We start from the raw sequence: 26,055 nt of genomic DNA, 5'->3' as shown, positions 1-26,055 counted from the left end.
GATGCAGCCAGAGCCAAAGAAGTCAGGGGGGCATTTCACAAGCAGCAGAAGAAGAGCCGTTCTGTACTTTGCAGCAGGAGCAGATGCCTGTGCATCCACGCTTAGAGAACAGGGGCGAACCTCTTTAACAAACTAGCTGTGAACAGTCCGTCTGAACCATTTATCAAGCTGCCTTTTTATTTTTTTTACAAGTTTAGAAAAAGAAGCCCAGGATTTTCCCTCCTGTATGTTTTCGCCTTGCTTCCTCGTGGTCCATGATGCCAGCGGAAGTGGTCAGCACAATGTACCTATGGGCGACAGTGGAGAAATGTTATTTAATTTAGATTTTTATACCCCCCTTCCCTACGGCTCTGGCCGGTTACACTTACAAGGGTCCAGGGCAAGAGTTCTCCCCCACGTAACAGATCCAGAACAAGCCAATTAACTTGCTTCTTGAACAATATATAGGACAATTACCTGCCCCCACCCTTAATGCCCCTTTTGAGTTCTGCATCACAAACTATCCGAAAAGTAGACTATGCATTGATATTTATTGCTGTAAAATGGCATGCCCCTCTCTCAAGGACCGTAACTACTTCTCTCTCACTCTGAATTATTCTACCTGCTCATCTGTTTTCATCTTGCACTAGATGCCGTGTTCACCCAACTGCCTGTCCAACAACAAGAACTGAGGGGGGGGGGCTCTCAGCTATACGGAGTGGGCTCTTGAAAAGCATTACAAAGAGCAGCGGATTTCAAACAAGATCCAATCTGATCTACCAGCCAATCTCTCCTCTCACCACTTTTCTATGGTGAATATAAATGGACATGGACATGCACACCATGTGGAATGACTCACAAAAGCTTATGTGGGAATGAATTCTGTTCGTTTCTGAAGTCTCCTGTTTTATTTGGCTGCTATAGATCTACAGTTTGGTGTCGTGGGTAGGAGGGCGGACTTCTAATCTGGCGAGTTGGATTAGATTCCACACTCCCCCACATGCAGCAGCTGGGTGACCTTGGGCTCAACACAGCACTGATAAAACTGCTCTGACCAAGCAGTGATATCAGGGCTCTCTCAGCCTCACCCACCTCACAGGGTGTCTGTTGTGGGGAGAGGAAAGGGAAGGCGACTGGAAGCCTAAGACTCCTTTGGGTAGAGAAAAGTGGCATATAAGAACCAGCTTTTCTTCTTCTACAAATATGACTCCCTCCCCCATTAAAGGGCTCCTTGCTTCAGAGTACCCTCGACCGCCTTTTAAAAAGGAGGACTCTAGGGCTTGTGGGGAGACAGTGGGGGAAAAGAGGAGCCAGGCAACGCTTTCAGCAGCAGTCCTCATTACCAAAGTTGAACCACCCCCGTTCCTAGCGCAACTCACACTTACCCAAACTGGCGTGAAGGAAGCAGGTTGTTCTGCCACTTTTCCAAATCCTTCAGCTGGACATCAAATCTTGGACTGATCACACCACACTGTCAAAGAAGGCAGAAGGGCATTTTTACCTTTTTTTAAAAACAACGACAGCAACAGTCTCAAATGCACAGGCATCATCCTCAGTGACTAATAAAAGACTGCAATTCAGGTGGCCAAGAGGAGCAGGACGTGTCTTCTTGTAAATTCAATTCTTCCCTAAAAGCTAATCGTATCAGGAGAAGGCATGTGAACCACTACAATGGTTTCTGTGCCCTCCAGCGTCTCACCACCGTAAGGCAGCCCACTGGTAGCAGTGTGTGACCTTGCTTTCGCTATGGACTGCCCACTCCGCATGGGTGTTACTCCTTGCTACCAGTTGGTGTTACCTCTACCAGCGTAGGATTAGCTTGCTGGCATCTTATTTCTGCCAAGGGGATTGCTGGCTATTGCTGATTATTCCTACCTAGGGTATTTGGGCTGATGAGGATGGATTCCCATGTCAGTTCTCATTTATTTATTTGATTTAGATACCGCCCTCCCGGGAAGCTGGCTCAGTGAACGATAACAATAATATTAATTGACAGTCCTACCCGGGCACAGGAAGTCTTCTTTGCTGCACAGGTACACGAGTCAGAGCATCTGAAGGGCCGGGGACAGGAATGAGGGCTGTTTCCATGCCCCAAGGGGAAAAAACCCCTACAATAGCCTTTCAGTCACACTGCTTTCTGCTATGAGTAGTGAATTTGTAGTAAGTCAAGGGGGCCAGGTTAAAGAGGCACTCAGGTTTAACTCGTGCCTCTTTCCAAAGCTGTCCCAAAATTCCCATTTACCGGAGAAAAAGAAAAGAACGCAACAAGAAATACCCAGATTCATGTGCACCTGCAACCGTGTCTGTCGGCCCTTCCACACTTTTTTATTTCTGCTTACACTCAGGGCAGTCTTCGACCCATTAAGAGTCCCCTAAAGCCACAAGAATTTCACCCAAGCAAGAGGAAAACTAAAGGCATGCACACCGCCTAAGCCATCACTTTTGTTTCAAGTTTGGCAGCTAAGTCAGAAGTCAGATCCTACCTTGTTGAGTCTACCTGTGAGGTTCACAACAATTTTCCCTGCTCTGTGATCATCAATGATCTCAAATTCACCTATGTAACCTGGAAAGGAATGGAGCAACACTCAGTATAGTCACGCCATGCCACTGTGGAAAATCTAAGCAAACCTGTCACAACCCCTGATTGTCCTTTCACAGCTGGAGGGCTGAGATTCCCTTCACTACTCCACACTCTATTTTCTACTAGAAAATTGGCCTTCAGCTTTAGGAGTGTGAAGAATAGTGGATTTTTCTCCCCACCCCCTTTATCCATGAAGAGAGCCCAGCCCATTACCCATCAAGGCCTCTTTTCCCTGGAGCTGTGGTGGACTTGCCAAAGGAAGGAAATACATAGGAAAATGCAGATTAAAATTTAAATTCCCCACTGGTGCCAAGAATATGCTGTTAGGAATATTGCCTAAATTTGTCAAAAGTGCCAGAAGAGATGTTTGAATATATGGTGACAGCAGCTAGAATCATCTACACAGCAAAATGGAAATCGGGCCTCTGTCCAAGCTTAGAAGAGTGGGAAAATAAACTTGACAACAATGCAGTAATGGAGAAATTAGCAACCTATCTGAGAAACAGATCAATTTCAAAAGCTAAGGACAGATGGGCCGTTATGTAAGCAGGAGACAAACTTAGAATGCGAAACAGTTCAAAAACTAAATACATGTATTGTAATGTGTAAAATTACAATGCAGAAAAAGGACAAGTTTTGAATATAAAGGTATATGGAAGTGAATTCTGAACCAAAATATTCTTTATTTTTCATTGCAACATGTAGAACAGACTTTCTTTGAAACTTGGGTATATTAAAAGCTATGGATGGTATGCGGAATTGATGAAATATGTAGCACTAGATTTTAAGCCCGTTGTACGTTTAGAATCACAGAATCATAGAGTTGGAAGGGGCCATACAGGCCATCTAGTCATAGAATCATAGAATCATAGAGTTGGAAGGGGCCTTACAGGCCATCTAGTCATAGAATCATAGAATCATAGAGTTGGAAGGGGCCTTACAGGCCATCAAGTCATAGAATCATAGAGTTGGAAGGGGCCTTACAGGCCATCTAGTCATAGAATCATAGAATCATAGAGTTGGAAGGGGCCTTACAGGCCATCAAGTCATAGAATCATAGAATTGGAAGGGGCCATACAGGCCATCTAGTCATAGAATCACAGAATCATAGAGTTGGAAGGGGCCATACAGGCAATCTAGTCATAGAATCATGGAAGGGGCCATACAGGCCATCTAGTCATAGAATCATAGAATCATAGAGTTGGAAGGGGCCTTACAGGCCATCTAGTCATAGAATCACAGAATCATAGAGTTGGAAGGGGCCATACAGGCCATCTAGTCATAGAATCATAAGAGTTGGAAGGGGCCTTACAGGCCATCTAGTCATAGAATCATAGAATCATAGAGTTGGAAGGGGCCATACAGGCCATCTAGTCCAACCCCCTGCTCAACCCAGGATCAGCTCAAAGCATCCTAAAGTATACAACAGACTGTTTAAATACAACAGGTGCTAAGAAGGCTGGATGAGAGACCACAGAAATGGCTTAGTTTCTAAGGATAGCTGACCTGATCTGAAGAAGAGCTAGATTCGAGTCCTCACAGACCACCAGGACTTTCAGGGTATACACCCGCAAAATCTTGTTGAGATACAACTGGACTCACATCTAGACATTTCTTGGGAACTTCAATTAATGCTGTATTTAAAAATCTCTACTCAGCACAGAAAGGTTTATAAACATGCCCATGTTCTTGGGAGCAGCTCGCCTGGAATTGGACTGGGGAACTGTTTGCCCCGTTCTCATGCCTGGAAATTGAAATCTGCCCATGGAACTCTTCTGACCATGTCTGATTAATGAACCTTACGTGGACACCTCAGAGCCACTATGATGTCCCAAATAGTTTAAGAAAATTATGTTCATAACCACAGTACCAAAACTGAGCTTTCTGGCAAGATGTGCCTCAACCGTCTCAGTTCCCACCACTTTTCACAGTCAGAGTAGTTCAGCCGTGGAATAGGCTGCCTAAGGAGGTGGTGAGCTCCCCCTCACTGGCAGTCTTCAAGCAAAGGTTGGAGACACACTTTTCTTGGATGCTTTAGGATGCTCTGGGCTGATCCTGCGTTGAGCAGGGGGTTGGACTAGATGGCCTGTGTGGCCCCTTCCAACTCTATGATTCTAGGATTCTATGATCCTGCGTAGAGCAGGGGGTTGGACTAGATGGCCTGTGTGGCCCCTTCCAACTCTATGATTCTAGGATTCTATGATCCTGCGTTGAGCAGGGGGTTGGACTAGATGGCCTGTGTGGCCCCTTCCAACTCTATGATTCTATGATTCTATGATCCTGCGTTGAGCAGGGGGTTGGACTAGATGGCCTGTGTGGCCCCTTCCAACTCTATGATTCTATGATCCTGCGTTGAGCAGGGGGTTGGACTAGATGGCCTGTGTGGCCCCTTCCAACTCTATGATTCTATGGTTCTATGATCCTGCGTTGAGCAGGGGGTTGGACTAGATGGCCTGTGTGGCCCCTTCCAACTCTATGATTCTATGATTCTATGATCCTGCGTTGAGCAGGGGGTTGGACTAGATGGCCTGTGTGGCCCCTTCCAACTCTATGATTCTATGATCCTGCGTTGAGCAGGGGGTTGGACTAGATGGCCTGTGTGGCCCCTTCCAACTCTATGATTCTATGATTCTATGATCCTGCGTTGAGCAGGGGGTTGGACTAGATGGCCTGTGTGGCCCCTTCCAACTCTATGATTCTATGATCCTGCGTTGAGCAGGGGGTTGGACTAGATGGCCTGTGTGGCCCCTTCCAACTCTATGATTCTAGGATTCTATGATCCTGCGTTGAGCAGGGGGTTGTACTAGATGGCCTGTATGGCCCCTTCCAACTCTATGATTCTAGGATTCTATGATCCTGCGTTGAGCAGGGGGTTGTACTAGATGGCCTGTATGGCCCCTTCCAACTCTATGATTCTATGATTCACACGGCACAAGGGCATTGAAAACATGGATGTGCCAAGGAGGACCCAGTTCCTACACTTGGCCAAGCACACAAGTCTCTACTCAACTTTTTGTTAGCTTTAAGGGAGACTAAATGACACCACGCACGCAGAAGCCTATCATGAGACACTGGACATCAGGCATGTTTATAACGAAAGAAAATCAGGCAGAAGCTAGAAGGCCTGACCTGGATGGTGCACGCTAGCCCGATCTGATCAGATCTTTTCCACCCACCAGCAGCTGGAAATGTTTCCAGTCTCATAGATATGTACAAAACAACAACTGTACTGGTTTGAAATCTCATACACGCCAATCAAAATTGCAGGGAGTTGTGCTGGTCCATCCATCCAAGGCCGCTGCAGTACCAATTCAGACCCAATTTAAAAGTTAAAAAAAAGATTCAGCAAGTTTTCAAATCCCCCAGAACTGCTAAGGATTCTGGCCTAAACTAAGGTAGTGTCCTACCTCCTCAAACGGAGCCACGACTACTGAACACTGACCAACTCCAGGTAGGGTTGGGCACTTCAGCCGTTTCAGTAGCTGTTGCAGCCCGAAGCAGCCAACCCTAGCTCCTGGCTTTGTCCTTTCAATGTTTGTTTCTTCCGCCCAAAATGCCCAAGGTCACAGTCTGATAACTGTATCCATCTGTGCACACATGAAGAGGCCTCTAACAGGGCCTGAAATCTGTGCCTCCTCCCGCCCCCCCTTTACCTCCCAGCCTGATGAAGAGTCCTGGAGAACCTGAAAGCCTGCACGCTGGTTTGGGTTCTTTGGAATAGCCTTAGTCAAAGGTATGGTTATTTGTTTTAAACCAGGAACATCGAATGCCCCAACAGCCAAGGCAGTGATTATGCCTCCCTCTCCCAAACCCTTCCCATTTCGGCGCCACGCACACGGCACGTGGTTCTGGACTTACCGTGCTTCATCATCACGGTTAAGAACCGGACAATCACTTTAGAGCACGGCCTGATGAGAACTTGACGCTTCCCTCGTTTCTCTGCATTGTTGATGCTTTTAAGGGCGTCTGCTAGAACATTCATGCGCACCATGGTGCCTGCAAAGAGAAAACGCACACACCGTTCAAGGCCAAGTCCACATTGATCCCTAAAGCTGCCAACATGTCCATTAGAAACACTTAAGACCAAAGGGATGGGACCATGGCTCACTGGAAGAGCACTGGCTTGGCAGAGAGGATCCCAGGTTCAATCCCTGACATCTCCAGTGAAAGGGATCGGGCAACAGGAGATGTGAAAGACCTCAGTCAGAGAGCTGTTGCCAGTCAAAGGAGACAGGCTGACCCATGGTCTGATTCGGTATAAGGCAGCTTTCAGGTATTCAGGAGTGTCCTGGGAGACGACCTCCCCCATGAAGATTTAGGGGTCCGTCCCAGACTAATCCATATCTAAATCCAAGTGATGCTGCAGAGCATCAAGAGCAACTGAGGCACTCCAGAGACCTCCATGGAAGACAGAAATAGAGGAGACCACAACATATCACACAATTATTTGGGTGGAAGGAACTAGAGCCTCTCTCAGCTGCCTGGGGTCCCCCCCCCACGTTAAATTTAAGCACTATGAGCAAAGTACATACAATATTGTCTTTACATGTCAATATAAATAATTTCTACGTAAGACTTTGACTGTGCTTAAACAGAATGTTTACACTGCAGTTGATTTCCCCCAAAAAACTCAAGTATTTCACTTTTAAGTATTTGTTCCTAGCTGGACATAACAATGTGGTCATGCTTTAAATTTGGGGTATTAAATATAACTAAAACACATCCATTAAACCAAACCAGGTTCTATTTGGGGTATTAAAAACACTTCCAAAATGTTTTACAGATCCTCTTCTTCCCAAGAACACACACCACTAGGGACTTTTAAAACCAGATACTTTTAAAAACCAGATTGTGCACCGCAAGTTTAATATACCACCGGGAACAGGCTTCCTCGGGAGGTGGTGGGTTCTCCCTCCTTTGGAAGCTTTTAAGCAGAGGCTAGATAGTCACCTGACAGAAATGCTGATTTTATGAACTTTGACAGATTGGGAGTGGGTGGGCAGGAAGGGATGTGCCAGGGTTTGTCTCCTGTGGCCTTTCCTTGCATACCCACGGAATTGCTAATCGCCACTGTGGGATGGTGGGTGAATTTCTGCCAGGCTGGACTCTGCAGATTTTTGGTGGGGGAATCACTGAGGCATGAAATTTGGGTCACTGTAGGTGGGCAGGTAGTGGTGAGTTCCTGCATTGTGCAGGGGGTTGGGCAAAATGACCCTGGAGGTCCCTTCCAACTGCCCCCAGAATTACATCTGAGCATACAGGAGCAGTCTAATTCTGAGCTGGAGCTGTCTCCCGTGACTGGCAGCATAACTTCTCTGGCACAGGAAAGGTTTTCCCGCAGAAAGCACAAAACCAAGTGGATTAAAGGGTTTGAGACAACGAAGGGGTTTATGACAGATGCCTATAACATTATGCATACAACGCAGGAACTAAAAACAGGGATTATTTTCTCTCTCACTCCCATAATACTCAGGGGCACCCGATAACGGTGGGAAACAGGTTCAGCACGAACCAAAGGAGCTACTTCTTTACTCACAAATATTTAAACTATGTATTGCACAGGTCAAAAGGCTTTGGAGGGAGTTAGGCGAATTCATGGAGATCTGTGGTGACAGAAGGAGCTTCCATCTACAGAGGCAGCAAACCTCTGGATACAAGCACAAGGGCCCTCTAAAAACTACTTGTTTGGCCCCCCAGGGCAACCGAATGTTGGGCTAGATGGAGCACTGGGCAGACCCAGCAGGGTCACAATTAAAATACAGAGGACACTTGGCCTTTCTGAGGGATTATTTAGAATCCAGGTTAGCATATGTGGTGAGGTTAAGAAACCAATGTCCCTGTTGAGTCCAGAACCTCAATAATCCCTCAGAATGGCCAAATGTCCTCTGCATTGTAATTTATCTCTTAATTGGAATAATTGACTTGAACAAGTAGATTGTATGTAACTATGACTAGTATAGTGCAGTGTAATTTGGAATCCTATGTATGTGCTTTTTTCTAGTCTGAGAACAGAAACAGCCAAATGCTCTACTTCAAAGAAGTCGATGCCCTAAAATGTTTCCAAGCTGAGAGGGGACAGAAGGGCGAGGTCTCAACTAACTGCTGTCAGCAAGTGACTATCTAGTCCCCCATTATTCTCTGAATAAAGACGTACTTATTGAACCCAATAAGTGCAATTCAACCTCAAATGAACACAAATAAACCCAGATTGCTGTTTTCCCCATTTACCTCTGGAATCTGTTAACCGTTTTCCTTATGCTGTATGTTAATTTGCCCTCACACTTTGCCTGTAAGTCTGAACTTCCATTCCGTGACATTGTATCTGAGGGGGCGTGCATGCACACGAAAGCTCATGCCTTCAATAAAAATGTGCTTGTCTTAAAGGTGTCACTGGGCTCTAAATTTGTTAAAATGTTACTTGACTTTTGACCATACCCTCTTGGAACCCAGGTTCTTAGAAGAGTTGAAGATTGCTTTAGGATGCTTTGGGCTGATCCTGCGTTGAGCAGGGGGTTGGACTAGATGGCCTGTATGGCCCCTTCCAACTCTATGATTCTATCCCTCCTTTAAGGGGGTCCTGCCGTTGAATTTGGGAGCTTCAGCCTGCATGGAACAGTCCCTGAATCATCTCTTTCACCGCCCTTGCCTTAAGGGGAAAACTGGACGGGGTCTTTTGATTTGCTCATGCTAAACATTTCTGGATGCTCTCATGCTGTGCAACTTGTAGAAAAGCAGAGATGTTGGTGGATGACATAACAGGCTCAAGTCAATGCCGAAAACAGTAGCTAATCTTTGTTGCAATACAATGAACAGTCTACATCAGGGGTAGCCCAACTGCAGCCCTCCAGATTGTCCATGGAATACAAATCCCATGAGCCCCTGCCAGCGAATGGGAATTGTAGTCCATGAGCCATCTGGAGGGCTGCAGTTTGACTACCCCTGGCCTACATTCTTAGGCATGGACGGCCACTGTGGGTTTGAGCCACGAAACAGAATCTCTTCCTCCAATTTACAAAACCTTTCTCTTGCTGCAACTCAAAACAGGTTTGCGAGCCTTGTTTTGTTTGTCAATGGCTTTTGTACAACTTTTGTAAGTGCTGCAGCACAACAAGCAGTCACAGGGATCCCAGGCAGCTTCAGGCAGAGGTTCGTCAAGACACGCAACAAGACTGCCTGAAGCCACCCTTTGGGGACAGTGTAGCCCACCGCAGACCCAAGCCCTTGTGTCACACGGTCATTTGGAGTTCACAAGGGGTGTGGAAGTAAATCAAACCAAGCACTCCTGGCAGGGAACTGCAGCAAATCGACATTATTTGTTCAAGCAAACAGAGCTGGGCTACAATGCATGGTCAAACTAACAATCACAAGTTTATTTTTAAAGGTTTAGGTAGACACTAACTTTCCAACGGGGTTTCAAAGCAATGTACCACACTGTTCCCCCTGCCTCCTCGCAACAGATCTCGGGAGCTGGAGCCCAGACATGCAATTCACACCCCACATTTTCTCCCCACCCTAGCAGCATCCCAAAGCTGCTGCCTCCTCCCACCCTCCCTCCTGAACCCCCAAAGCCCAGCTCTCTTCCAAACATCTTGAGCAGATGTCACCACTGGCAACCGGGGCCCTGCATTGACTCGGAAGCCAATCCCACGCGCTCAACGAGAGAACAGACTCTCTCTGCCATACCCGAAAGTAAACACAGGAAGTGTTGGGGGCTCAGCAACACAGCATCTCCTTTCCACACAGCGCACTCCTGGGCATTTCTGTTTTAAAGACTCAAGTACCTGTGGATGCAACGGGCCAGAGAGCTCAGGGCAAACCAGACTGATCTCCAAGACCAAGCGTCTGACACGACCCTTCCGCATCATTGAGCCAAGGTGCGCAGAAGGGGAGCCAGGACACGCTCTGGTCCTGCCCGATGGGACCACACAATCTCCTGGGGACCGCCTATGTGCAGAGGTATGGTGTGCATGCACACACCCTCCCCGTGATCATTAATGCTTAGGAAGCTGCACCTCAATCACTGGAGAGGCACCTAAGTGCAAGCACCACCTTTTTGCAAGCAGGCAACTACACATCCACACCTGCCCGGTTCTGGACACACACAGATGCGTGCATCAGGTTGGCCTGAAGTGGCAGAACCAAGTTTTGAGTCCAGTGGTACCTTGAAGACCGAAGCTTTCTCCCAGGAATAAGTCCCCCTGTGCAGGCGCACTGTTTTCAGATTCTCCAGAACCGCCCTGCACTCAAGACTCTGACGCGAGGCCCAGCTTGTTCTCTTGACTCCGCAGTAAACACAGCAAAGGAGGGAACGCTCGGCACATAGGTGCTCTCAAAAGGGAAGAGGCAGCCGTCGCACAGGCCCGAGGGCTGCAACACTAGCCATGCACCCAGCCTCTGGAGCAGAAGGGGGCAATCTCTGGCCCTCCAGATGCCCATGGACTACAATTGCCATGAGCCCCTGCCAGGGCAATCTCTGGCCCTCCAGATGCCCATGGAGTACAATTGCCATGAGCCCCTGCCAGGGCAATCTCTGGCCCTCCAGATGCCCATGGACTACAATTGCCATGAGCCCCTGCCAGGGCAAACTGTGGCATTGCCATGAGCCCCTGCCAGAGCAAACTGTGGCCCTCCAGATGTCCATGGAGTACAATTGCCACGAGCCCCTGCCAGGGCAATCTCTGGCCCTCCAGATGCCCATGGACTATAACTGCCATGAGCCCCTGCCAGGGCAAACTGTGGCCCACCCCTGCCCTAAAATAAACATACGAGGAACACACTTTGCACATGCCCCGGGACGTGCAGCTCGGCTTGTGGCTTTGCCCCTGGGGAAGCGTGAAGGCAGAAGAAGGGGGCACTCCGCACTGGCCCAGGAAGCACAGCTCGGGAGGGGACGGCGGAGACCCCAGCCCTTTGCACATGCCCAGGAGCCACCCGCGCCAGCCGTCCCAGGGGCCTGGAGCGCCTCTACCTGGCCCACCCGCTCCGCCCCCCGGGGCTTCTTCCCGGGCCCGCCGCCGAGGCCAGGCCGGGCGCAGCGGCCCCAAACCGGCCTCGCCGGCCCAGCGGAGCCCGGCCTCCCGAACGCCCGCGGAACCGCCGGCCCGGGAGGCGGGATGGGCCCGATGCGCGGCGGATGCTGGCCGGGACCCGTCGCGGCGCACTACTCACCCGCGCGGCAAGATGGCGGAAAAAGGAAAGAGGCCGCCCGCGCGCGAGGGATTATGGGAAGCGCGGGCCTCTCCGGCGGAAAAGCGGCGCGCGCTTCCGGCAGGGCCGTTCTCGTCGGCTCCCACCATAGAGAGCGGGAGGGCCGAGGCGGCGGCGGAAGTTCCGGTCCAGGAGCAACAGGGTTTCTTCCGCGGAAGTGGATGACGTGTGCTTACGTTCCGCTGAAACAGATTTCCCCTATTGGTAGGGGGAAGACCCAGCTGGGAAGGGGGGGCTGTAAAAATAAAATTATTAATAACTACAATTATTAATAACTACAATTATTTTATAACTAAAGATGCATAAATATTTATTGATTCATTAACCCAGGGGTAGTCAAACTGCGGCCCTCCAGATGTCCATGGACTACAATTCCCAGGAGCCCCTGCCAGCGAATGCTGGCAGGGGCTTCTGGGAATTGTAGTCCATGGACATCTGGAGGGCCGCAGTTTGACTACCCCTGCATTAACCGCTTCCCATTGGTCCTCCCCCCTGAGGCTGCCTCCTATGGCACCCACTACAGTTCTGGCCAATCCACTGGGCTATCAGACAGACAGACATGTTTTTATTTCGGTTGTAGAGCAGCACAGTCAAAATGAGCAATTTCGCCGTTGGAAAAAAATAATATAGGCAAAACATGGATTTAACTCATAAAATAACAAGATGTAAAACAGCTTAGACCATAAATCTGCTAAATTATAAATTAAAACTGGTTGGAAATACAGGGAATTGTTCTAACCACAGCTCTCTGGGCTCTCAGTATGCGTTAATTTGATGTTTTCCATATTTTTCTGTTGTTCTATGTGGCTTGTTATATTATTGTTAAACTAATTTATCATTTGTTTTATGTGAACCGCCGTGAGCCTTCAGGGAGGGCAGTATATAAATGTAATAAATAAACAGTGAATGCCATTCACCGATCTTCACAACTGCCTTAATCTAATCTCAGCTAGTCCAGTTACTCCTGAAACTCTAGCTAGCCCTTCCTGGTAATTCACACAAACACAGACCTATATATAATGCAGCCTTTCTCAACTTTTTACCATTGAGGAATCCCTGAAACATTCTTCAGGTCTCGAGAAATCCCCAAAAGTGCCATGATTGTGCAGAATATGGTTGGGAAGCATAGTTGTGTACACGTCCACCTGGAGCCCCTCTCCTTCCCACCCCCTCCAGGTCTATATGCTGCCATTGAGGGGTGGTCAATATACATGACTACAGGATTTCACAAAACCCTGGTTGAGAAAGTCTGATATAATGGTTGAGGGAATTGTGTTCCACAGTATCTGAAAAAGTGTATATACATACAAAAGCTTATACCTTGAATAACTTTGTTGGTATTGAAGGTGCTCCTAAATTCAAAATTTGTTCTGCTGCTTCAGACCAACACAGCTACCAACCTGAATCTATTTCCATAAGAAGAGCTGTTCCTCTTGAAACAGGGAGCACATATACACTGTGATTATGGGTTGGCTTGTTTTCTCTCTTGTGGCCTTAAACAAAGGTCTGCAGAGCAGACAAGGCTCTTGTGGAGGATCTGGTATTCAGTAACAAATCTAGGAAAGGATACTTTCTTGACACATTGCGTACTATGTATTTACAGGAGGAAACCTGCAAGGATTTGATGCGATGCCTCTGAATTTCCCTTCACGACCGCCACATCACACTGCTTACAGTCCACAAATTCCCCAAGATCTCATCCACACATCTATGTTTCTCCTTTTTGTGACTTAGATGAAGAACTCTGCACTTCACCTTATTGAACGGCATCTTGTTCTCATTTGTTCTCACCTTTCCAGCACGTTTGGATCTTGTTCAACCCTCTCTTCTGCGGTCTTCACTGCTCCTCCCAATTTGGTATCATCTGCAAATGTAGTGTGGAGTCCCTCCACCCCCTCATCCAGATTGATAAAATGTTGAAACGCACTGGGTGCAGTACCAAGCCCTGTGGTAACTCACTGCTACCTGATTAAATGCCTTTGACTTGTGTCGTTTTCTAGCCCTATCCACGTAACCATCCAAAACCCCAGTCGAGATCCCTCCAGTTTACCCATGAGAACATCATGAGGAACCTTGTCAAAAGTCTTACTGAAATTCAGTGAAAAGACTTGTTTGGAGGGGGGGGGAGATAACAATTCCTCTCCCCCACTATTTCCACATTCTCTTCCCCCAAAGCCTCTCCCCCAACTCTTCAGCTTTTCTTCTTCTGACAACTTCTACCAGGGAAAATTATGGCCCAGTTCCACAGAACAAGCTGAAAGACAAAGTCCAATTGCACAATGAGGGAGAGATCACCTCGTTACACCATTTGTCTTTATCTAGTTTTTATCTCACCCACCACACAAGTATTCATTTTTATTTCACTTACACTCCACCTTTCTCCACAAAGGAAATCCAAAGCAGCTTACATAATTCTGCTGCTCACAGGCTTAGGCAATGAAGTTTTATTCTGTAATACTAGTTTATATGTGGCAATAACTGGTATTATTTTCTATTCAGTTTTATTGCAGCTAGAACTTTTCCTTCCGGTATGCCAATAAAGGTACTGTATTGCGTGTGCGACTTGCCCAAAGTCACCCAGTGAACTTGAACCTAGGTCTCCCAGTTCCTAAACTGAAACTCACCGTAGATTCAAGCAGGTAGCCAGGTTGGTCTGAAGTAGCACAACAAAATGCGCTCGAAAGCTCATGCCTTGAATAAATCTTTGTTGGTCTTAAAGGTGCCATTGGATTTTGTTGTGAAACTAACCAGTACACCACACTGGCTGTCATGGTGAGGTTGCTGAACAGAGGCAAGCAAGCGGCCTGAGCTGAGTAATGCAAGTTGCTTGGCAGCAAGTTTTCAAGATTTTTCTACAAAATTTGCACTTGTTTTATAGAGAAATTCTGTCTTTTCAGGCCTCAGTCTTTGGATTTACGTGTCTACAGATGGGGTCATGTCAAAAATTAAATATATTGATACACAACTTTTAATGTTGCATAGATGTTTTCCATTCTAATAATTAGAGGCAGCCTACCTATCCCTTAAGAGCCTCTTGTGGCGCAGAGTGGTAAGGCAGCTGTCTGAAAGCTTTGCCCGTAAGGCTGGGAGTTCAATCCCAGCAGCCGGCTCAAGGTTGACTCAGCCTTCCATCCTTCCGAGGTCGGTAAAATGAGTACCCAGCTTGCTGGGGGGTAAACGGTAATGACTGGGGAAGGCACTGGCAAACCACCCCGTATTGAGTCTGCCATGAAAACGCTAGAGGGCGTCACCCCAAGGGTCAGACATGACTCGGTGCTTGCACAGGGGATACCTTTACCTTTACCTTTACCTATCCCTGGCCCCAGAGAGGATTGTCCTGCCTGGTGGAATGCTCAGCCTTGCAGGACTTTAACCAGTTCCACAGGGCCTTATTTTAAGACAGAGGCCTTTCCCATGAGGCCTATGGCTGAAGCTGGAAATATGACACCCATAACATCTAACTAGCTAGCCTTCCCAGTGAAATACCCACAAACATTGAGGGGCAGGGACAAAACATCAAAAAAATCAGCTATCAAAGAATGGAACCAACTTCAGCATGCAAGTTCAGAAGCTGGAAAATGTCTTTACTGTTTCTGGATGCTATTTTAATGTATTTGATTGATCTGATGTTACCTGCCCTAAGGCTAACAGGAAAGGCAGGTTATATTTATTTAGATTTATTACTCATTCGCACAAACAACGTAAGAAAACATACTTAGGCCAGTTCCGGTAGCTTTAGTAGTCTCTACTGCAGAACATACAAAAAGAAGTCATGGGAGACAGACTGACAGCCATCACAAGGTACAGACCTTGTGCAAGCTTTTAAGGGTTTGAGCAGGCCAATTCCCTCCCTCCTCCCTTTTACTTTCATCATATTCTGCTGGCAGGGACATATTCAGATTGGAACTTGGAGGGGGAAAGCTTTATATTAAAGTTCAATTGTTCTCCAATTCTCATGAGCACGATGTCCAAGAAACTTTGTGGGTGGGTTGATTTTGCCGAGTCCGTATTTTCAGTGTTCCCAAGCACAAAAACTCAAGACCCCCCCCCCCCCACCACACACACACCAGTGGGGTCTGAAGTAGTTGGTGAGAGCTCGGGACTTATTCTAATAGGCAAAGTACACCATAAAGACCATGAAGAGCACACCTGGCAAGCCTAAAGTGACCAGATTGTCCCACTTTTGGAGGAACATCTGGGGGTACCTGGCAAATTGTAAAAAGGTAAAGGTAAAGGTATCCCCTGTGCAAGCACCGGGTCATGTCTGACCCTTGGGGTGACGCCCTCCAGCGTTTTCATGGCAGACTCAATACGGGGTGGTTTGCCAGTGCCTTCCCCAGTCATGACCGTTTACCCCCCAGCAAGCTGGGTACTCATTTTACCGACCTCGGAAGGATGGAAGGCTGAGTCAACCTTGAGCCGGCTGCTGGGATTGAACTCCCAGCCTCATAGGCAAAGCTTTCAGACAGCTGCCTTACCACTCTGCGCCACAAGAGGCTCTTGGCAAATTGTACTTATGTTGAAATTAAAATATATATATTACAATACTATTTTTGCATTCTATGCGTTCTATGAAACATTTTGTTGCTCTATATAGACCAAATTTTTAATCAAGATTCCCCCCTCCCTCCCGGTCAATGGTGTGCCGCTTTACCAATGTGAAAATCTGGTCACCTTAGGCAAGCTTCTTATTTTGGCAAGGTCCCCTCTGTAGACTGATGACATGGACATTTGATAAAATAGTGCTTGAGGCATTTTTTTCATATTAACATTTTTATTCAGATTTAGCTTCCTAGCTAAACATTTACCATCCACATGACGTATCAACGCAATCAGAAGAAAGCAGCAACATCGAGAAAAACAGCAATTACACATACTTATCCTCACCCGAGCTTCTCTTTACTCTTCCACCCTACCAGCTCTTCCAGAAAGGACATCCTTTTGCTTTCATTCCTCCCCCGATTACATTAAATCTGCCACTGCCGTGTGCCCAAGTTTGCAATATGGGCCTAAACAGCCTTTTTAAAACAACAGATATGCAAAATAAGAGCAAAGGGGGCAGGAGGAGAGACAAAGGGAGAGATGCGACGGTTTTTCCAAGAAGCGGTATCTTCCAATAAATAATTCAGATGTCACCACAGTTCCAAAAATGGTTGAGATCTCTCAAAGCTTATATTTTTGCACTACAAGCTTCTGTCGCCAGTGTCCGTAACTGTAGTTGGTCCTTACTGGCGACTGTGACAGAAGAGCCGTTCACTTAGGAACTATAACTGTTCTCCTCCAAGCTCCTCCCTTCCTGGGTTCTATCTAAAGCTAAAACTGAAGAAACAGTAAGGAGAGATGGTAATTTCATGAAGAGGTTAATACTCAGTGCACTGATAACCCAAGAAGCATCCTGGGAACATCAGTCCCCAAAGGAAAAAATTATTGAGAACGCCCAGCTGTGCCTCAGGGCTACTCCCTATACTGCAGCAGCACTGAGCAGCTGTCTCTGGGGTGTGGCTGCTGCATCATCAGACATCGAGCATTTCAAAAAGCTGGACCGACTCTGAATCCCATATCTATTAAGTCAATCTACAAGGCATAAGGGCCTTTTAAAGATCCTTTCCTTACACTTTCCCTCACTCAAGACCTCTCAATATATAGTTATAAAGAATTTGCCACCTTTACTGGAAGCAGAATTCTGTTTAAATGTATGTAAAATTCCAGGGCAGCACACTGGCATGGCAGATTAGCAGTTTGAGTACTGATAAAAAAGCACAATTACATTCATGTTCTAGGGAGAATCAGCTAGAACTTTTTTTATCAGACTATTATGGCATTTTTTTGCTTGTAGGAGCCGGTGAAGTTGCGAACGGTGCCATCTTAAGAACACTTGCTTTCCAGATGTTTACTGAGCTGTAGTTTTTTGGCAGAATAATGTAGCCTGGTAGCTTAAAATCAGCAGTGCCATCCCCTATAAGGCAGTAACAAGCACCCACCTTTTTGTTCTGCCCTTCTTTGCTTACAGGGTAATAAGAAAATTGCAGTATTTCTGAAATCTGTTCTCAAACTCACAAGGATAACACTGTTCATCTGTTTACAATTCAGACAGAAGTTTTGTTTTGCAAACAAATTTTAAGAGGCCTATCATTTTAGTAGAGTACAGATTTTACTCAAACACGGTAATAAAACAGCATTAAGAAAACACGAACACCAAAGACAGACAGACTTGTTGAGTCTTGCGCATCACGTATTTAACATGATTTTTTTTTTGTATACAGACCATATTAAAAAAAAAAAAACTAGACAATGTTGCACGACTCCAAAACTACAGCAATTCAAATAGGAAGAAAATTGTGAATCCCTGGCTTCAGTTTTCCACATACTTTCAAGTGCAGCAATTCGTACTACGGGGGTCATGACGCCTCAGACCCATTCATCCATGTCGTCTGGGGCCCACAACCTTGGAAAGAAGTTTATTAACTTCATCTGCAGGGGTGTCAGGAAAGAAATCTAGACAGCCAGCAGAGATCCCTTAAAACACTGAACAGGAATGGAGAATGCTAACCAGTGTCTTTGCACCAGAAATAAATAGCAAGGATGCCATCCACACCAATACAATCAAAACGTTTACACCATCACACTGATTAACAACCCTCCCACCCTCTGAGGCTGCTAGTTGCATTTATTATAGGAATGACTTGCCGGTGTTAGCAGGCTGGATTTACTGTGTGGTCAAAGAACGACACAGATCCTATTTTAAAAAAGAGGAAACCTCATTTTAAAGTTAAAAGGCTAGGACTGAAATAAGCACCGCTATTCTACGAAACACACACGAATTAGAATGAATTGTTCCCAGAACACATTACACCGTGGAGTGCAGTAGCAAGCAAGGGCTTTCACTCGTTTTTCTTCTCCTTTTGCTTCAGGAGTTTGTTGACCTCCCTTTTTGCCATTCCAGCATATTTCGAAATGATCCCGTGCTTGTTTAATCCAGGAAACAACAGGAAGAAACTCACTAAAAGGAAAAAAGACAAAAGGTATGAGCTATGATCCTGGTATGAGCTATGCAGCTATGATCTTGCAGAACCCTTTAAATCAGTGGTCCCCAACCTTTTTATCACCGGGGACTGGTCAACGCTTGACAATTTTACTGAGGCCCGAGGGACGTCACCGCCACCGCCTGAGCCCCTGCTCCACTTACTTTCCTGCCGGTCCCCCTGACTTCCCGCCACCCGCTGGGGGGCGCTATCAGCAGCAGCTGCGCAGTGCCACGCCGAGGGGGAGCCCCAGCCATGGCGGCTGCTGGAGAGCACCAAAGGCGAGCCGGCGGCAGAGTTGCAGGGCGGCCTCCAAGGCAGCAGCTGGGGAGGAAGGTGAGGAGCCGCGGCCCGGTACCAACTGATTTACGGACCGGTCCCGGTCTCCGGACCGGGGGCTGGGGACCACTGCCCTCCCAGAATTCCTCATGTTCTAGTCACAACAGCCTTACTGAGCACAACAGCCTTTTGGTTCCTCCACCAGAGGGAAAAGAATGACGTATCTTCAGTGTTTGATTACCCTGCAAAATGCTTACCGATAAGATAGGTGAGGAAAAGATTGTGAACTTGCTGTCCTATCCAAGCAATCACAGCTAACGAGCACAGCATTGTTGTGAAATACTAGGAGAGAAATATGACGGTTACTTAAAATCTTTTAAAAGGTTTTTTGAAACTTATGTACGTCACTGTTCTTGCTATTACGTGGCTGACGAACGCTCTGATGAATGCTCGGCCTGAAGAAGAGGCAGTTGAGAGGGGACATGATGGCTTTCTTTAAGTATTTGAAAGGTCTTCACTTAGAAGAAGAAGAAGAGTTGGTTCTTATATGCCGCTTTTCCCTACCCGAAGGAGGCTCAAAGCGGCTTACAGTTGCCTTCCCATTCCTCTCCCCACAACAGACACCCTGGGAGGTGGGTGAGGCTGAGAGAGCCCTGATAGGTTCTTGTTGGCAGCAGAGGATAGGACTCACATAGTTTAAACTGTGTAGAACAGTAACAGATATTATACCATTTTTACAGTAGCTCAGCAGGGCCTGCAAAAGGGAGCTCCTCCGCCAGGCATTTGGTTGAGGCTGATCTGAACCACTGCTTCCCACTGTTCGCCCCCCCCCCAGCTTCCCTCCGACAATCATTACAAATCCGCCCAGACCACTGGGCCTCAGTATGAGTTAATCAATGTACCTAGTAATCTGTTCTACGTTTATTATTGTTATTGTTGCTGTTGTTACCACATCACTATCAACTGAGTTCATTGTATCGTTCCCTTCTCTACTCAGACCAGCAGTAGCCCTTTAGGGCAGGCTTCCCACAGTATGGTGCCCACTGACCCGTTTCCTGGTGCTCGCCTAGCGTGTTTAGGAAAGCTTATTGGTTATTTGATTGGCTGTGCGGATTTTCAGATGCACTGCTTTGTTAGCAGCCCCTAACACATCTCAGGGATCCTCCCTGGGGCTGAAGGGGTGCTGTGGCAGCCATTCTGTGACTGGCTCTGCCTCCTGCAACAACCACATTACAAATGCACCCATCATGCCCACAGGCTCAAACGGTTGGGGATCCTTGTTCTAGTGTCTCAGGCAGAGCCACCTGCATTTAACCGAACATTTATTTATTTATTTTGTATACCGCCCTCCCTGAAAGCTCAGGGTGGTTGACATGAAACGACAGGTTTTCACAGATCCAAGTTGAAGGCAATTTCATGAATGGTTCAATTTGTTTTGAGAGGTGCCATAAAATCAAGCCTTCTGCTGTTCCCATGCAGTCCGTGCTTGACAATTTATCTGACCAACTTTTTAAAGAGGCAAAAGGAGTCTGCTCTAAAAAGCGTTTAAATGTGAAAACCGGTAATGAGAACATGACATCTTCTGGGAAGCACGTAAATTACCATTTTAGGCTTTTCTTCCTTGAACGCAAAAAGACGCTTCCACCAACCAACAATCCTGCGCCGGGTTTTTACCAAGTTGCTGCAGATTTCATGGAAGCGTTGCTGCTGTTCAGTAGTCCTTAAAAGACAAAAGAAAAAAAAAATCATTAAGCAAAAGCCAAGATACAAAGTCATGCTGAAGCAGTAAAACACTGTATTTGTCCCGCCTTTTCCCATGTTAAAAATGTCGGAATGAAATGAGTGTTTCACTGTTTCCACAGTTCTTGCTGTTTCCAGTCTTTATTGTACTGTTTAACGCCAACAACAATGAAGACAACACAGTTGTAGAAGCTCACAAATGCCAGGAGGCATATGAAGAACAACCTTAAGCACTAGGGCTGCCTCCTCACTATTAGATGAACTGCTTACCCGTGTTCAGCGTCCTTCCATTCAATAAAGAGCACTGGGCAGGAGGAAGGTTTTTGTTCTGAATCCATGCACACACATAAAGAAAACCTTTATTCTTGTAGTCCACCTTTCCCCTGTGGCTCAGGGTGGATAACATTAATCCAATAAATACAATCATCAACATTGAACTCATATCTTACATGAAAAGCAAATTTCAGTATCCCAGGCACAACTACCAGCTAATTGAGGGCTGAGGGTGTCATTTTTGAGGTGGAATGACCCTTGTTGTTCAAGCGGATGTTTCCCCAGGAGAGGCCAGCCACTTAAATGGCATTAGATGTTAAATTCCAGAGCCATATAGGCCTGGTGGAATAGCTGTTATGCGGGCCCTGCAGAATTCATTAAGGTCCCACAAGGCCCTGATCTTAGTTGGTAGAGCATTCCACCGGACCAGGGCCAGATCTGAAAAAAAAACCAGTTGTGGCAGTCTCACAGTGCCCTACCCATCCATTCCATTCTTCTAAAATCTACAACAAAAGAGGGAGGGTCATTAAGTTCTCAAGCAACATACCATTTACTGGAGCCAAAAATTCTAGGAGCAAGAGCAGGTACCAGGTAGTCAGCCAAACAAAGCAACATAACAAAGCAAGAAACTCCAGACAGAACAGACGGGTCCAAGTAGTAGATCATCCTGTTTGGACACGAAAACAGTAGTTAAAAAGAGATACAAAACCAAGTTTAATGCTTCAATCTCTGACATTTGCTTTAAAAGAATTAACAAGGGAAAAAAAACCCTTCCTGCTATGTCCCTGATCAACATAACAGCTACTTCCAAAACTACTGTGGTCACATATGAAGTGGGGGAAGATCAGAACAAGCACTGTCCTTGCTGTTCATTAGCAGTCACGGGGAAGTAGCAAGCTCAAGCATACGTATCTAGAAACTATATCAGTTTGCAGGGATCGCCCCCAGCCATGTTGCATTCTAGCAGGGGAGCTGTTCTGCAAAGCTTTAAGCTACAGGCTTCATTTATTGCTACCATGTATCTTACTCAAGGCAAGCCGGCTACTATTGTTGATAACTTACAGGAACACAAAGGAAACGACGCCAATTATGGCAGGCGGAAACCAAGGTTTTTCCCAGCGGAGGATTTTGTCCGTCACCAGAATCACTTCTCCCCATCCTTGCAACTGTTCTTCCAAACTGGCTGTCTCTGCAGCCTGCGAACAAAAGCTATTTTTAAAAAGGTCGTAACATTGGCTCTAAGTAAAACATGCAGATACTTCATGGGGTATACGGGGCATCTATTAGCAGAGAAATCCATTAACTTTCGGGCTGAAGCTAAACTCAACTGGCAACCACCAATTCCTGACCCCTGCTGCAGACACCCCACCCTACCCCCCACGTCATTCTTCAGGGTTCCTTTATTGCCCAGGAACAATATTTTACAGAAATGGGACAAGAAAGACAGGAACGTTCCATCTTGCATTGGAAAAGCCAGTTTAGATCCAATCTATCAATCTGTACGTGTAGTTACAAAGACCAACACTGGCTTTTTTAATGTTGACTTACATAACTAAATGTTGTTTACAGGACAGTAGATCTCAGCCTGATAATTCCTTGACAGTCACACCTTCACAACAGGTCCTATTTGACATTTCCATAAACTACAACAGTCACCTGCCTGACCTTTACATGGATGACAAAGCAGCCAAACTCACAAATAAGAACAGAGGGATCATTCCACTCAGGAGACTCCCCAAATACAGAGATAATCATTCCGTGCATCAGCCCCAAAAAAGGACACTGGCAGAGGACCCTTGAAAACTTACTGAATGCTGGAAGGAGAAGCATTAACTCAGTTCTATTATTTTGTATGTCTAGGAATCCCAACATGTATGCACACACAAAAATATTTGGAAGTTAGAAGACCAAGTTCTGGTCTAAATGATATGGCAGGATGAAGCCTTCCTTTCAGGTCTCAAGTAAAATGAAGAGCACAGTTCTTTGATGACCCAGAGCATTTCTACAAGTCGTGGTTCTGAGGTAATAATTTACAGTCTTTTAATAGCTTCCAATTATACTAGCCTGTTCCAAGAAAGAAGATTGTCTAAATCAGGGGTAGTCAAACTGCAGCCCTCCAGATGTCCATGGACTACAATTCCCAGGAGCCCCTGCCAGCATTTGCATTTGCTGGCAGGGGCTCCTGGGAATTGTAGTCCATGGACATCTGGAGGGCTGCAGTTTGACTACCCCAGGTCTAAATTGTGTAGCTGTAACACAGTGAGGAATTGTTTGTTTTGCATTTTGTGCGTAACTGACGTTTGGAGCCGATTTTCAAGGCCAAATATCTATGGCACCGAATGTTTAAGGCAAAAAATTCATTGTCATAAATGCAGATAAAGAATCATCTGTATGATTCTATAAGTCCTGAACATAAGAAAAGCTCCCATTGATCAGTGTGTTAAGGGGTAAAGGTAAAGGTATCCCCTGTGCAAGCACCGGGTGACCCTTGGGGTGACGCCCTCCAGCGTTTTCATGGCAGACTCAATACGGGGTGGTTTGCCAGTGCCTTCCCCAGTCATTACCGTTTACCCCCCAGCAAGCTGGGTACTCATTTTACCGACCTCGGAAGGATGGAAGGCTGAGTCAACCTTGAGCCGGCTGCTTGGATTGAACTCCCAGCCTCATGGGCAAAGCTTTCAGACAGCTGCCTTACCACTCTGCGCCACAAGAGGCTCCTCGATCAGTGTGTTAGATTCCCATAATTAAACTTCAGTTTGTTTTAATCTATTTTCTGAAAGGAATGCTATTTAATGCTGCTAGGCCTCTAGTTTCTTCTCTATTCCTAAAATTTAGAGCGAGAAATATCCCGTGATATGCACCCTTGTCACAAGTACAGTGTGCAATGCTTAGAAAAGACAATTTTGTCGAGGACTGGATTATCTGAGGTTCTTAGTGAAACACAAAGAGAACCTAAAGGCAAATTTGGCAAGCACAAATTTGCCAGGACTGATCCACCGTGAGCAGAATATAAATGTCAAAAATAAATTTTAAAAATTTATTTCAAAGACCAGGGAAAAAATGCATAGCAAAAACCAATTAATTAGAAAGTGTGTTCATAAACCACGCTGCTCCACTGAGCATCCAACTTCTTCCACCAATTTGTGAAGCACTAACACACTCACAGTTCACCTAACAGCATGAAGAGAGCACATTTATTCCATATTAGCATGACAAGCAGCTAAGCAGGAGGTTCAATATCACAGTAGCTGATGACAATAAAGTCATACAGGACAAATAAGATAATAATGGCATATTTTTTTAAGACGCTCGGCTAAAGATTCTCTAAGACACGACGTGACAGAGCAGTGCACAATTATGATAACAACGCAGGAAGGAATACACTGTGCACCACAGGATCAGCAATCAGACTTGCAGATAAAACAGAAATTAACTTGGAAGGAAACAAACTCTACATCCTTCTACCTCTAAGCCAGGTAGTCTTCACGAAAGAATGCAAGAAGCATTCTGCTGATTTCCATAGAACAATTGCACTTTGATTCTGGATCTTTCTGGCAGGGCCCTGAGAGGTTCCAGCCATCCAATGTACCCAGAAGTATCAAGGAGTTGTATTTGACAGTTACAGCAGAAGCCAAAAAAAGAAGTCTTGGGGTCATCTTGACATCAAGCAACTCCACTGCAGGAGGCTTCTACCACAATAAATCTGCCAACCTTTTTTAAAATTAAAAAGTGGTCCTGAGACAGCCAGAGTGTAGCAGTCGGTGTCAGGTGAGGACAGAGATTCAAGCCCACATTTACAACGAAAGTGGCTGGTTGTGCTTTAGGCTAGCAATCCCCAACCTGTGGGCTGCGGACCACATTCAACTAATTGGAGGTGGGCCCCGAAGGACGCCTTCTCCCCCCCTTTACTTCATCCCCCCCCCCAGCCCTTTACAACATACTTCATTGTTGTGGTGTGTCTGTATCTTATTTTGAAGGGATGTTTAAACATGACCATAGCGATCAGAGAGTGTTAGGGCAGTGGTTGAGAGTAGAGGAGTAACCTACCCCCCCCCCCCACCGGGACTGAGTAAAAGGCGTTGAGTGGTCCCCGGTGATAAAAAGGTTGGGGACCACTGCTTTAGGCCATTCATATACTCCTCTTGATGAATTCCACAAGGTTGTGGAGAGAAGAAATTGGGGAGGGGGGAGGGAATGGGGAGCAGAGAAACACCTAGGTGACCCCAAGGGCAGAAAGACAGACTAAAAATACGCCCCATGAATAATAAACAAGGCTGCTTTTAAGCCGCTGCCTGGAAATCATCCGCGCTGACCACAGTGGGCATTACCTGCCACAGGAAAAAAATAGAAAAAGGACGCGGAGAGGCTTTTGCTTTGCTTGCGGTTAGAAGCTGCAAGCTCACGATCCCGCTACAGCTGGGGTTGTCAAAGGGCGGCCCTCCAGAGGTCCATGGACTACAATTCCCATGAGCCCCTGCCAGCAAACGCTGGCAGGGGCTCATGGGAATTGTAGTCCATGGACCTCTGGAGGGCCGCCCTTTGACAACCCCTGCCCTACAGCTTTGTAACATTTTAGGAGCCTCACCCACCTCGCGGGGAGGGGGGCAGGGGGAGTCCAACCCAACCCAACCCATCCCCCTTATCACAAAGCCGAAATTCAGCCAAGGCCCCAACCTGCAGGGAGGACAAGCAGCGACAGCCCTGAGAAAGGCCCGGGGGGCACCCAGCTGCACCCCCCCCCCCAAAAAAAAGAAACCACTTCCCCCCTTCCTGGGCCCACTGGCCGGGCCTCGGCCCCCGCGCGCGCTCACCAGCTGGTTGGTGCTCCTGTTGTCGCCCTCCGCCATTTTGTGTGGACAGCCGCTGCTGCTGCTGCGGCCTCCAAGCTCCCAGTCGCCCCCCTTTCGCCCCGCCCCCGAGCGCCGCCCCGCGCTGCCCAATCGGAAGCGTTCGCCTGCGCAGCCGCCCGTGCCC

General features: G+C 46.8%; 2 protein-coding genes across 2 annotated transcripts; both read right to left on the bottom strand.

The window, feature by feature from the left end:
- Positions 1-152: 152 nt before the first annotated feature.
- On the bottom strand, positions 153-11,900 carry RPS15A (ribosomal protein S15a). The gene is made up of 5 exons (XM_077316283.1): positions 11,729-11,900; positions 6,419-6,556; positions 2,463-2,542; positions 1,365-1,450; positions 153-287 (listed from the first exon to the last, which is right to left on the bottom strand). The coding sequence occupies exons 2-5, from the start codon at positions 6,549-6,551 to the stop codon at positions 194-196; spliced, it is 393 nt and encodes a 130-aa protein (XP_077172398.1). The 5' UTR covers positions 6,552-6,556; positions 11,729-11,900; the 3' UTR covers positions 153-193.
- Positions 11,901-16,521: 4,621 nt separating this feature from the next.
- ARL6IP1 (ARL6 interacting reticulophagy regulator 1) lies at positions 16,522-26,042 on the bottom strand. The gene is made up of 6 exons (XM_077316133.1): positions 25,893-26,042; positions 22,144-22,277; positions 21,629-21,748; positions 20,671-20,788; positions 19,326-19,410; positions 16,522-18,767 (listed from the first exon to the last, which is right to left on the bottom strand). The coding sequence occupies exons 1-6, from the start codon at positions 25,926-25,928 to the stop codon at positions 18,649-18,651; spliced, it is 612 nt and encodes a 203-aa protein (XP_077172248.1). The 5' UTR covers positions 25,929-26,042; the 3' UTR covers positions 16,522-18,648.
- Between the last annotated feature and the right edge of the window lie 13 nt (positions 26,043-26,055).

The sequence above is a fragment of the Paroedura picta genome, chromosome 17 (genome assembly GCF_049243985.1).
Source record: "Paroedura picta isolate Pp20150507F chromosome 17, Ppicta_v3.0, whole genome shotgun sequence".
Lineage (NCBI taxonomy): Eukaryota > Metazoa > Chordata > Lepidosauria > Squamata > Gekkonidae > Paroedura > Paroedura picta.
This window is presented reverse-complemented; position numbering and strand designations above follow the sequence as displayed.

Bases quoted from the DNA above. Each gene is read 5' to 3' on its own strand.
- RPS15A (XM_077316283.1), bottom strand. From the start codon at position 6,551: ATGGTGCGCATGAATGTTCTAGCAGACGCCCTTAAAAGCATCAACAAT. The intron at 2,543-6,418 runs GTAAGTCCAGAA...ATTCCTTTCCAG, and splicing joins AACCGTGATGATGAAGCACG to GTTACATAGGTGAATTTGAG. The intron at 1,451-2,462 runs GTAGGATCTGAC...CTTCTTTGACAG, and splicing joins TCACAGGTAGACTCAACAAG to TGTGGTGTGATCAGTCCAAG.
- ARL6IP1 (XM_077316133.1), bottom strand. From the start codon at position 25,928: ATGGCGGAGGGCGACAACAGGAGCACCAACCAGCTG. The intron at 21,749-22,143 runs GTAAGTTATCAA...GTGTCCAAACAG, and splicing joins GTCGTTTCCTTTGTGTTCCT to GATGATCTACTACTTGGACC. The intron at 20,789-21,628 runs GTATGTTGCTTG...TTGTCTTTTAAG, and splicing joins ATTTTTGGCTCCAGTAAATG to GACTACTGAACAGCAGCAAC.